General features: G+C 46.7%; 1 protein-coding gene across 1 annotated transcript in view; it reads right to left on the bottom strand.

The window, feature by feature from the left end:
* The window catches only part of DMBT1 (deleted in malignant brain tumors 1), a 148,589-nt gene that overhangs the window by 117,544 nt on the left and 18,445 nt on the right, over positions 1–12,600 (bottom strand). The window contains 7 exon segments of the mRNA XM_068547921.1: positions 1,146–1,469; positions 6,738–6,767; positions 9,039–9,050; positions 9,370–9,396; positions 10,532–10,856; positions 10,858–10,914; positions 11,593–11,597. Coding sequence (XP_068404022.1) covers positions 1,146–1,469; positions 6,738–6,767; positions 9,039–9,050; positions 9,370–9,396; positions 10,532–10,856; positions 10,858–10,914; positions 11,593–11,597 — 780 coding nt within the window.

Here is a 12,600-nt window from a genome sequence, read left to right as displayed (position 1 = left end):
ATCTGTGCAGCTGCAAGAAAGAGGAAACATGATCAGCCTCAGCACCCAGTATGTGCTGCAACAAACCCATCAGGTTCCTGAGAGAGAGATGCTGAGTGCCTGGCCCCTACCCTCCAGGGCGTGAGAAGGGCGGCCTGGGAGATGTCCAGGAGAGCTGAGTAGCAAACCTCAAACTCATCTATCAATCAGTCTCCACAATAAAAAAGGTTTTTGCGGAATTTGTTGTTACAACTTGTATTCACCCTTCTCTGCCCTGGTGGTCCACTAAGGAAGGTGCTACACCAGACCCAAGAAATTCAGGGACCAAGGTACATGGGTGATGCCTTCAGGGAAACTGCCCATCTTTCAGGGAAGTTCAGTGTGAGAGGAGCTCAGCACGAAGACCCCTTTTCTGGAGAAGACCACACTAAAATAGAAGCTCAATGACTTGGAAGCCAAGCTGAGCAGATGACACTGGCGGCCTCGTGGTGCCCACAGTTGTGGGAGTTCCAACAGCTGTGGGAACTGCTCTACAGGCAGCCAGACCGAGGGGTCCAGGCAGCCCTACATCGCTTATTTCCAACGTCAAGGTGATTATCTCTGTGTCTAGATGACCGAGTGGACCCAAACCAGTCATCAGCCTCACAGCTTTTATGGGCCCACTGAGGCAGCAAGACTGAGGGGTCCAGTTCGAAGTCCAAATCCCGTGTGAGATCTGTCAGGCCAGACCATAGGTGATGACAAGGGTGTGCCCGGCAGGCCACACAGGGGCCACTGCCCTGCACACGGCAGACCTGGTGCCCAGACAGTGCATCCCACTTCCCTGGAGGGGCTACCGTCCAGGGCTCAGCAACCAAACCCTGGGCCACCTGCAGTCCTAGGCCCTGACCTCCATTCCCAGACCTCCTGACAGAACTAGCCTCTTTTGCCTCTGGCTTGCACTGTGGCATGGAGAAAATGGCTTCAAGTCACTTTCAGTTTGGTTCTTTGTTCTAATTCACCAGCTACATGCCTGGCAGCTTGTCAGAAAGCTCATACTAATTCTTAGCAGAGAGACAAGGTGATTTAAGGAAGCGAGAAATGTAGAAAATGCTTTGAGAGGGGATCAGAGTGTCAGAAGGGAGCCACACCCCCAGAGAGGGACACCCAGCTTATTTGAGACCAACCTGAGCAGACGACACTGGCGTCCTCGCTGTGTCCACAGTTGTGTGTGTTCCAGCCACTGTGAGGGCAGCTCCACAGGTAGCTCTCGTGCCCCGAGCAGCGCACGTCGTCCAGGATGATGGGCCCTGAGCCCTGACCGTACCGGGCATTTCCTGGGGCCGACGTGGCCCAGCCACAGCCCAGCTGCCTGCAGACCACGTCGGCGTCGTTGGTGTCCCAGCTGTCGTCACACACGGTGCCCCAGGAGCCTCGGTACAGGACCTCCACCCGGCCCTGACACCTGTCACCTCCATTCACCAGCCTCAGGGCCAAACCTGATTCAGTTCCTGGAAGGAGATGGGAAAATGCACTCTCCTGTGTCTTCCGAAGGAAGAGGTCTGGAGGACTCAACGAGATTCAGAATCCTTCCAGGGAAAGACTTCTGAGATCAAGCTAATGTTTTCCTTCCGGAGGACCTGACTGAGCCTGGCCATCATCGTTTATCCTCACGGGGCTGTTTGATAGAACCCTTGGCTGTGGACTGAGCGATGCATGTTCTCTGATGGGTTCCCCACAAGGCCCAGCAATTCAGTGGCTGATCCCAGCCTTGGGATGGAGGTGGGAAGAGGGGAAGCCCGCAGCCTGAGTCCCCAGGGACCACTGGGATGAACTTGAGCCCTTGCAGCTTCCCAGACCCTGCCAAGCAGCCACCTTCAGATGTTCACTCCCACATGGGAACCCACTCCATCAGGCCCAAGTGCATTCTGAAGACTACTTTTCGCTGAGCACTCACTCATGTCATTTTCAAACCCCAAACTTAAGCTGACTCTTGAACAAGCCATGCACCCGCTGAAAATCATCAGAGCACATGGACATGATTAGGGAGAAGGCATCTATTGGTAGCAGGCTGTTCAGAGTCCTTCCAGGGCTTGTCCACTGAAGAGCTACAAAAAAACCAGACTCTCTCCCCTACTGGGATGTAGACCTGTGGCTGACAACTGCCCCTTGGCAGGAAGCAAGCTGACAGTGAAGTCCATAAACATAAGAAAATAGAGGTAAGAAAAGTGCAGGGGAAAAGCTCTACTGGAACTTCTGGATCCAGCTCTACCTGAAGACCGACCACCTCTTAGCTATAGAAGTCATTGCGGCCCCCTCTCCCACCCTCAACTCAAGAGAGTGTGAGTTGGGATCCTATCACTTGGCAACAAAAGCATTCTGAGTAATGTATGCCACAACTGGGAGGTGAAGTTTCTCCATAACTCTGGCACACGAAAGGAACCCTCCACATTAGATGAGGTGGTGAGCTCAGAGGCTCCAACCAAGAGTCAGGAATTGCACCCGGACCTGATGAATGGAGAGAGAGAGAAAGGACCAGAGAAAATCTTTGAAGAGATTATAGTCGAAAACTTCCCCAACATGGGAAAGGAAATAGCCACCCAAGTCCAGGAAGCGCAGAGAGTCCCATACAGGATAAACCCAAGGAGAAACACGCCGAGACACATAGTAATCAAAGTGGCAAAAATTAAAGACAAAGAACAATTATTGAAAGCGGCAAGGGAAAAACGACAAATAACATACAAGGGAACTCCCATACGGTTAACAGCTGATTTCTCAGCAGAAACTCTACAAGCCAGAAGGGAGTGGCATGATATACTTAAAGTGATGAAAGGGAAGAACCTACAACCAAGATTACTCTACCCGGCAAGGATCTCATTTAGATTTGATGGAGAAATCAAAAGCTTTACAGACAAGCAAAAGCTAAGAGAATTCAGCACCACCAAACCAGCTCTACAACAAATGCTAAAGGAACTTCTCTAAGTGGGAAACACAAGAGAAGAAAAGGACCTACAAAAACAAACCCAGGGCTTCCCTGGTGGCGCAGTGGTTGAGAATCTGCCTGCCGGTGCAGGGGACACGGGTTCGAGCCCTGGTCTGGGAGGATCCCACATGCCGCGGAGCAGCTGGGCCCGTGCGCCACAACTGCTGAGCCTGCGCGTCTGGAGCTTGTGCTCCACAACAAGAGGCCGCGATGGTGAGAGGCCCGCGCACCGCGATGAAGAGTGGCCCCCACTTGCCACAACTAGAGAAAAGCCCTCGCACAGAAGTGAAGACCCAACACAGCCATAAATAAATAAATAAATAAATTTTAAAAAACAAAAAAAACAAAAAAAAACCCAAAACAATTGAGAAAATGGTCATAGGAACATACATATCGATAATTACCTTAAACGTGAATGGATTAAATGCTCCAACCAAAAGACACAGGCTTGCTGAATGGATACAAAAACAAGACCCATATATATGCTGTCTACAAGAGACCCACTTTAGACCTAGGGACACATACAGACTGAAAGTGAGGGGATGGAAAAAGATATTCCATGCAAATGGAAATCAAAAGAAAGCTGGAGTAGCTATACTCATATCAGATCAAATAGACTTTAAAATAAAGAATGTTACAAGAGACAAGGAAGGACACTACATAATGACCAAGGGATCAATCCAAGAAGAAGATATAACAATTATAAATATATATGCACCCAACATAGGAGCACCTCAATACATAAGGCAACTGCTAACAGCTATACGAGAGGAAATTGACAGTAACACAATAATAGTGGGGGACTTTAACACCTCACTTACACCAATGGACAGATCATCCAAAATGAAAATAAATAAGGAAACAGAAGCTTTAAATGACACAATAGACCAGATAGAGTTAAGTGATATTTATAGGACATTCCATCCAAAAACAGCAGATTACACGTTCTTCTCAAGTGCGCATGGAACATTCTCCAGGTTAGATCACATCTTGGGTCACAAATCAAGCCTCAGTAAATTTAAGAAAATTGAAATCATATCAAGCATCTTTTCTGACCACAACGCTATGAGATTAGAAATGAATTACTGGGAAGAAAACGTAAAAAAGACAAACACATGGAGGCTAAACAATACGTTACTAAATAACCAAGAGATCACTGAAGAAATCAAAGAGGAAATCAGAAAATACCTAGAGACAAATGACAATGACAACACGACGACCCAAAACCTATGGGATGCAGCAAAAGCAGTTCTAAGAGGGAAGTTTATAGCTATACAAGCCTACCTAAAGAAACAAGAAAAATCTCAAGTAAACAATCTAACCTTACACCTAAAGAAACTAGAGAAAGAAGAACAAACAAAACCCAAAGTTAGCAGAAGGAAAGAAATCATAAAGATCCGAGCGGAAATAAATGAAATAGAAACAAAGAAAACAATAGCAAAGATCAACAAAACTAAAAGCTGGTTCTCTGAGAAGAGAAACAAAATTGATAAGCCATTAGCCAGACTCATCAAGAAAAAGAGGGAGAGGACTCCAAACAATAAAATCAGAAATGAAAAAGGAGAAGTTACAACAGACACCGCAGAAATACAAGGCATCCTAAGAGACTACTACAAGCAACTTTAGGCCAATAAAATGGACAACCTGGAAGAAATGGACAAATTCTTAGAAAGGTATACCCTTCCAAGACTGAACCAGGAAGAAACAGAAAATATGAACAGACCAATCACAAGTAATGAAATTGAAACTGTGATTAAAAATCTTCCAACAAACAAAAGTCCAGGACCAGATGGCTTCACAGGTGAATTCTATCAAACATTTAGAGAAGAGCTAACACCTATCCGTCTCAAACTCTTCCAAAAACATTGCAGAGGAAGGAACACTCCCAAACTCATTCTACGAGGCCACCATCACCCTGATACCAAAACCAGACAAAGACACCACAAAAAAAGAAAATTACAGGCCAATATCACTGATGAATATAGATGCAAAAATCCTCAACAAAATACTAGCAAACAGAATCCAACAACACATTAAAAGGATCATACACCACGATCAAGTGGGATTTCTCCCAGGGATGCAAGGATTCTTCAATATACGCAAACCAATCAATGTGATACACCACATTACCAAACTGAAGAATAAAAACCATATGATCATCTCAATAGATGCAGAAAAAGCTTTTGACAAAATTCAACACCCATTTATGATAAAAACTCTCCAGAAAGTGGGCATAGAGGGAACCTACCTCAACATAATAAAGGCCATATATGACAAACCCACAGCAAACATCATTCTCAATGGTGAAAAACTGAAAGCATTTCCTCTAAGATCAGGAACGAGACAAGGATGTCCCCTCTCACCACTATTACTCAACATAGTTCTGGAAGTCCTAGCCATGGCAATCAGAGAAGAAAAAGAAATAAAAGGAATACAAATTGGAAAAGAAGAAGTAAAACTGTCACTGTTTGCAGATGACATGATACTATACATAGAGAATCCTAAAACTGCCACCAGAAAACTGCTAGAGCTAATTAATGAATATGGTAAAGTTGCAGGATACAAAATTAATGCACAGAAATCTCTGGCATTCCTATACACTAATGATGAAAAATCTGAAAGAGAAATTATGGAAACACTCCCATTTACCATTGCAACCAAAAGAATAAAATACCTAGGAATAAACCTACCTAGGGAGACAAAAGACCTGTATGCAGAAAACTCTAAGACACTGATGAAAGAAATTAAAGATGATACCAACAGATGGAGAGATATACCATGTTCTTGGATTGGAAGAATCAACATTGTGAAAATGACTATACTACCCAAAGCAATCTACAGATTCAATGCAATCCCTATCAAATTATCAATGGCATTTTTTATGGAGCTAGAACAAATCATCTTAAAATTTGTATGGAGACACAAAAGACCCCGAATAGCCAAAGCAGGCTTGAGGGAAAAAAACGGAGCTGGAGGAATCAAACTCCCTGACTTCAGACTATACTACAAAGCTACAGTAATCAAGACAATATGGTACTGGCACAAAAACAGAAACATAGGTCAATGGAACAAGATAGAAAGCCCAGAGGTAAACCCACGCACCTATGGTCAACTAATCTATGACAAAGGAGGCAAAGATATACAATGGAGAAAAGACAGTCTCTTCAACAAGTGGTGCTGGGAAAACTGGACAGCTACATGTAAAAGAATGAAATTAGAATACTCCCTAACACCGTACACAAAAATAAACTCAAAATGGATTAGAGACCTAAATGTAAGACTGGACACTATAAAACTCTTAGAGCAAAACATAGGAAGAACACTCTTTGACATAAATCACAGCAAGATCTTTTTTGATCCACCTCCTAGCGTAATGGAAATAAAAACAAAAATAAACAAATGGGACCTAATGAAACTTCAAAGCTTTTGCACAGCAAAGGAAACCATAAACAAGACGAAAAGACAACCCTCAGAATGGGAGAAAATATTTGCAAACGAATCAACGGACAAAGGATTAATCTCCAAAATATATAAACAGCTCATGCAGCTCAATATTAAAGAAACAAACACCCCAATCCAAAAATGGGCAGAAGACCTAAACAGACATTTCTCCAAAGAAGACATACAGACGGCCACGAAGCACATGAAAAGGTGCTCAACATCACTAATTATTAGAGAAATGCAAATCAAAACTACAATGAGGTATCACCTCACACCAGTTAGAATGGGCATCATCAGAAAATCTACAAACAACAAATGCTGGAGAGGGTGTGGAGAAAAGGGAACCCTCTTGCACTGTTGGTGGGAATGTAAATTGATACAGCCACTATGGAGAACAATATGGAGGTTCCTTAAGAAACTAAAAATAGAATTACCATATGACCCAGCAATCCCACTACTGGGCATTTACCCAGAGAAAACAATAATTCAAAAAGACACATTCACCCGAATGTTCATTGCAGCACTATTTACAATAGCCGGGTCATGGAAGCAACCTAAATGCCCATCAACAGACGAATGGATAAAGAAGTTGTGGTACATATATACAATGGAATATTACTCAGCCATAAAAAGGAACGAAATTGAGTCATTTGTTGAGACGTGGATGGATCTAGAGACTGTCATACAGAGTGAAGTAAGTCAGAAAGAGAAAAACAAATATCGTATATTAACGCATGTATGTGGAACCTAGAAAAATGGTACAGATGAGCCGGTTTGCAGGGCAGAAGTTGAGACACAGATGTAGAGAACGGACATATGGACACCAAGGGGGGAAAACTGCGGTGAGCTGGGGATGGTGGTGTGCTGAATTGGGCGATTGGGATTGACATGTATACACTGATGTGTATAAAATTGATGCCTAATAAGAACATGCAGTATAAAACAAACAAACAAAAAAATATTCTTCATCGCAGGGGCATTTATTTAAAACGATGGGAAGAGAAGACAATGACAAGGAAAAGTAGCCATATCATTTCTTAAGAACAATGGAAACCTACTGAACTATATCCATATCATGAGGTAAAAAATACTTGTAAAAGCATGCTTATTTGGGAAATTATCCATTTATTCTTTATCCCCCTTCTTTCTCCCAAAGCTTTGGAGATACTCCAAGAAATAAAAGCCATGAGGTCTATTTTTTTGAGAATCACTTATCTCATTCACAAAAAAGAAGGGGAAGGCGATCTCCTTAGCTAAAACAAAAGTCACCTACCGAGCAGGGGAGAATGAGGCTGAGAGTGTGCAAGGTCCATGCTGGCTGTGGGTGAGGGCAGGGGCAGGGCTGTGTGTGCAGGTTGAGGTGGGCTATGCATGTGCCGGCATTAGCTGCATAGACAGCCACACCTGGGGACAGGAAACCCATGCCCTGTGGGTCAGGTGGAAAAATGTGACACTTACTTTCCGTGGTTGGAGTTGATGGACGCCACCAATCTAGAAAGAAAATGAAGTGATTTTAGGATATTGCTGAATAATTTTTTAATTCCATGTTGTCAGTTTGATTGAGAAAGTCAATCGTTTTCCTTACTGCAGGACTTCTCAGAGCCTTGACCATCCCACCTGCACTGAGACTGGCCAAATGGGCTGGAGTACACAGCACTTCCCACCTTCTTTGGCACCAGATATTATCACTATGGCAATGAGGCAGGAGAAAGATGGGCTCCAGGCTAGAAATTTACAACTGGCCTCCTGTTCACACTTCCTGGGGTGAGAAGAAGATGGAGTCCAGGCCAGACATTCATTACCAACCCCCTGTTTACATTTCCTGAGGCAAGAGACAAATGGGCTCTGGACTACATATTTATGACCAGACTCCTATCTATATTTCGAGATCTGCACTTCAATATAAGAAACAACAACAGGAATGGGGTAGATAACCGAACACTGGTCACTTTTATGGCAGGGACAGAGAGGGGCTAAACCCTGTTAAAAGATCAAGAGGTCATACATTTCCCATCCTTGGGGCAAGGGAAACATTGCACATGCACAGAAAGGCTCTTTGGGGGTCAAAAAGGAGGGGGCGCCACCCCATAATATGTGATGCTAAGGCCGTCCCATAGGCCTCTGGGCTGGAATGCATCTTGGAAAAAAGTTGCGCAAGCATGTGGGGAGGGTCCTAGGGCAGGTCAGGTGTGGAAAAAGAAGCCAGATAATTGGCCAGAGGTAAACAAAGACCCGGAAGAGCTGCCCTATATAAGTGACTTAACCGCCCCCTTACTGCACTCCTCCTCATTAGGCGGGACGCCCACACCCTTTCTCTGCCCTGCTTCTGTCTTAACAAACAGTTTCTCTGTGTGCTCTCCCACTTGTTGTTCTGCTATGTCTCTAATAATAAACTTTGTGCCTGTTTTTACAGTCTTTGCCTCCGTGAGAAATGCGTTTTCACCGGGGGCAAGAGCCGGGGGGGGGGTGGGGTGGGGTGGCTAGGATTCCTGGTTTTCATCCAGGCTACGCAGGTTCAATTCCTGGGCAGGGAATCAAGATCTCGCTTCATGCCACCACTCACTGCTGCCTCTGTGAGATCAGCAAGAAGATCATTTGGGGGATTGCTCTCAACATGAAGGATTCTTTAACAGACACACGTTTGTAAGACTGCTACTCGGCCATGCTTCTAACACGGTCACAGTTGTGCATGGGATGACTGGGACAGTTATTTTCATCCAAAATGACCAGAGGAAACAATCTTTTTCTTCCACAGTCTCTCTGAATGAACACGGGCAGCAGGAGGTGACAGGAGACCAGAGGGGCCCTCCAGCCCAAGATGAGTGACAGCCATGGTCTTGGTGATTCAGCTGGTCACTGAAACGGATTCCAGAGTCCTCAGAGGGAAATCAGTCCCTAGGAGGGGTATGCTCTCCTCCTTCTATTTCTGGAAACCCGAGAGGGTAGGATTCCAGAGAGGAGTCTTGGGGTGGGCTGCAGGGACTCACCTGGGGTAGTAGAGCTGATCTGTGCAGCTGCAAGAAAGAGGAAACATGATCAGCCTCAGCACCCAGTATGTGCTGCAACAAACCCATCAGGTTCCTGAGAGAGAGATGCTGAGTGCCTGGCCCCTACCCTCCAGGGCGTGAGAAGGGCGGCCTGGGAGATGTCCAGGAGAGCTGAGTAGCAAACCTCAAACTCATCTATCAATCAGTCTCCACAATAAAAAAGGTTTTTGCGGAATTTGTTGTTACAACTTGTATTCACCCTTCTCTGCCCTGGTGGTCCACTAAGGAAGGTGCTACACCAGACCCAAGAAATTCAGGGACCAAGGTACATGGGTGATGCCTTCAGGGAAACTGCCCATCTTTCAGGGAAGTTCAGTGTGAGAGGAGCTCAGCACGAAGACCCCTTTTCTGGAGAAGACCACACTAAAATAGAAGCTCAATGACTTGGAAGCCAAGCTGAGCAGATGACACTGGCGGCCTCGTGGTGCCCACAGTTGTGGGAGTTCCAACAGCTGTGGGAACTGCTCTACAGGCAGCCAGACCGAGGGGTCCAGGCAGCCCTACATCGCTTATTTCCAACGTCAAGGTGATTATCTCTGTGTCTAGATGACCGAGTGCACCCAAACCAGTCATCAGCCTCACAGCTTTTATGGGCCCACTGAGGCAGCAAGACTGAGGGGTCCAGTTCGAAGTCCAAATCCCGTGTGAGATCTGTCAGGCCAGACCATAGGTGATGACAAGGGTGTGCCCGGCAGGCCACACAGGGGCCACTGCCCTGCACACGGCAGACCTGGTGCCCAGACAGTGCATCCCACTTCCCTGGAGGGGCTACCGTCCAGGGCTCAGCAACCAAACCCTGGGCCACCTGCAGTCCTAGGCCCTGACCTCCATTCCCAGACCTCCTCACAGAACTAGCCTCTTTTGCCTCTGGCTTGCACTGTGGCATGGAGAAAATGGCTTCAAGTCACTTTCAGTTTGGTTCTTTGTTCTAATTCACCAGCTACATGCCTGGCAGCTTGTCAGAAAGCTCATACTAATTCTTAGCAGAGAGACAAGGTGATTTAAGGAAGCGAGAAATGTAGAAAATGCTTTGAGAGGGGATCAGAGTGTCAGAAGGGAGCCACACCCCCAGAGAGGGACACCCAGCTTATTTGAGACCAACCTGAGCAGACGACACTGGCGTCCTCGCTGTGTCCACAGTTGTGTGTGTTCCAGCCACTGTGAGGGCAGCTCCACAGGTAGCTCTCGTGCCCCGAGCAGCGCACGTCGTCCAGGATGATGGGCCCTGAGCCCTGACCGTACCGGGCATTTCCTGGGGCCGACGTGGCCCAGCCACAGCCCAGCTGCCTGCAGACCACGTCGGCGTCGTTGGTGTCCCAGCTGTCGTCACACACGGTGCCCCAGGAGCCTCGGTACAGGACCTCCACCCGGCCCTGACACCTGTCACCTCCATTCACCAGCCTCAGGGCCAAACCTGATTCAGTTCCTGGAAGGAGATGGGAAAATGCACTCTCCTGTGTCTTCCGAAGGAAGAGGTCTGGAGGACTCAACGAGATTCAGAATCCTTCCAGGGAAAGACTTCTGAGATCAAGCTAATGTTTTCCTTCCGGAGGACCTGACTGAGCCTGGCCATCATCGTTTATCCTCACGGGGCTGTTTGATAGAACCCTTGGCTGTGGACTGAGCGATGCATGTTCTCTGATGGGTTCCCCACAAGGCCCAGCAATTCAGTGGCTGATCCCAGCCTTGGGATGGAGGTGGGAAGAGGGGAAGCCCGCAGCCTGAGTCCCCAGGGACCACTGGGATGAACTTGAGCCCTTGCAGCTTCCCAGACCCTGCCAAGCAGCCACCTTCAGATGTTCACTCCCACATGGGAACCCACTCCATCAGGCCCAAGTGCATTCTGAAGACTACTTTTCGCTGAGCACTCACTCATGTCATTTTCAAACCCCAAACTTAAGCTGACTCTTGAACAAGCCATGCACCCGCTGAAAATCATCAGAGCACATGGACATGATTAGGGAGAAGGCATCTATTGGTAGCAGGCTGTTCAGAGTCCTTCCAGGGCTTGTCCACTGAAGAGCTACAAAAAAACCAGACTCTCTCCCCTACTGGGATGTAGACCTGTGGCTGACAACTGCCCCTTGGCAGGAAGCAAGCTGACAGTGAAGTCCATAAACATAAGAAAATAGAGGTAAGAAAAGTGCAGGGGAAAAGCTCTACTGGAACTTCTGGATCCAGCTCTACCTGAAGACCGACCACCTCTTAGCTATAGAAGTCATTGCGGCCCCCTCTCCCACCCTCAACTCAAGAGAGTGTGAGTTGGGATCCTATCACTTGGCAACAAAAGCATTCTGAGTAATGTATGCCACAACTGGGAGGTGAAGTTTCTCCATAACTCTGGCACACGAAAGGAACCCTCCACATTAGATGAGGTGGTGAGCTCAGAGGCTCCAACCAAGAGTCAGGAATTGCACCCGGACCTGATGAATGGAGAGAGAGAGAAAGGACCAGAGAAAATCTTTGAAGAGATTATAGTCGAAAACTTCCCCAACATGGGAAAGGAAATAGCCACCCAAGTCCAGGAAGCGCAGAGAGTCCCATACAGGATAAACCCAAGGAGAAACACGCCGAGACACATAGTAATCAAAGTGGCAAAAATTAAAGACAAAGAACAATTATTGAAAGCGGCAAGGGAAAAACGACAAATAACATACAAGGGAACTCCCATACGGTTAACAGCTGATTTCTCAGCAGAAACTCTACAAGCCAGAAGGGAGTGGCATGATATACTTAAAGTGATGAAAGGGAAGAACCTACAACCAAGATTACTCTACCCGGCAAGGATCTCATTTAGATTTGATGGAGAAATCAAAAGCTTTACAGACAAGCAAAAGCTAAGAGAATTCAGCACCACCAAACCAGCTCTACAACAAATGCTAAAGGAACTTCTCTAAGTGGGAAACACAAGAGAAGAAAAGGACCTACAAAAACAAACCCAGGGCTTCCCTGGTGGCGCAGTGGTTGAGAATCTGCCTGCCGGTGCAGGGGACACGGGTTCGAGCCATGGTCTGGGAGGATCCCACATGCCGCGGAGCAGCTGGGCCCGTGCGCCACAACTGCTGAGCCTGCGCGTCTGGAGCTTGTGCTCCACAACAAGAGGCCGCGATGGTGAGAGGCCCGCGCACCGCGATGAAGAGTGGCCCCCACTTGCCACAACTAGAGAAAAGC

The sequence above is a fragment of the Eschrichtius robustus genome, chromosome 7, assembly GCF_028021215.1.
Source record: "Eschrichtius robustus isolate mEscRob2 chromosome 7, mEscRob2.pri, whole genome shotgun sequence".
NCBI lineage: Eukaryota > Metazoa > Chordata > Mammalia > Artiodactyla > Eschrichtiidae > Eschrichtius > Eschrichtius robustus.
Note: the sequence above shows the minus strand (reverse complement) of the source record. Positions and strands in the feature narration are given on the sequence as shown.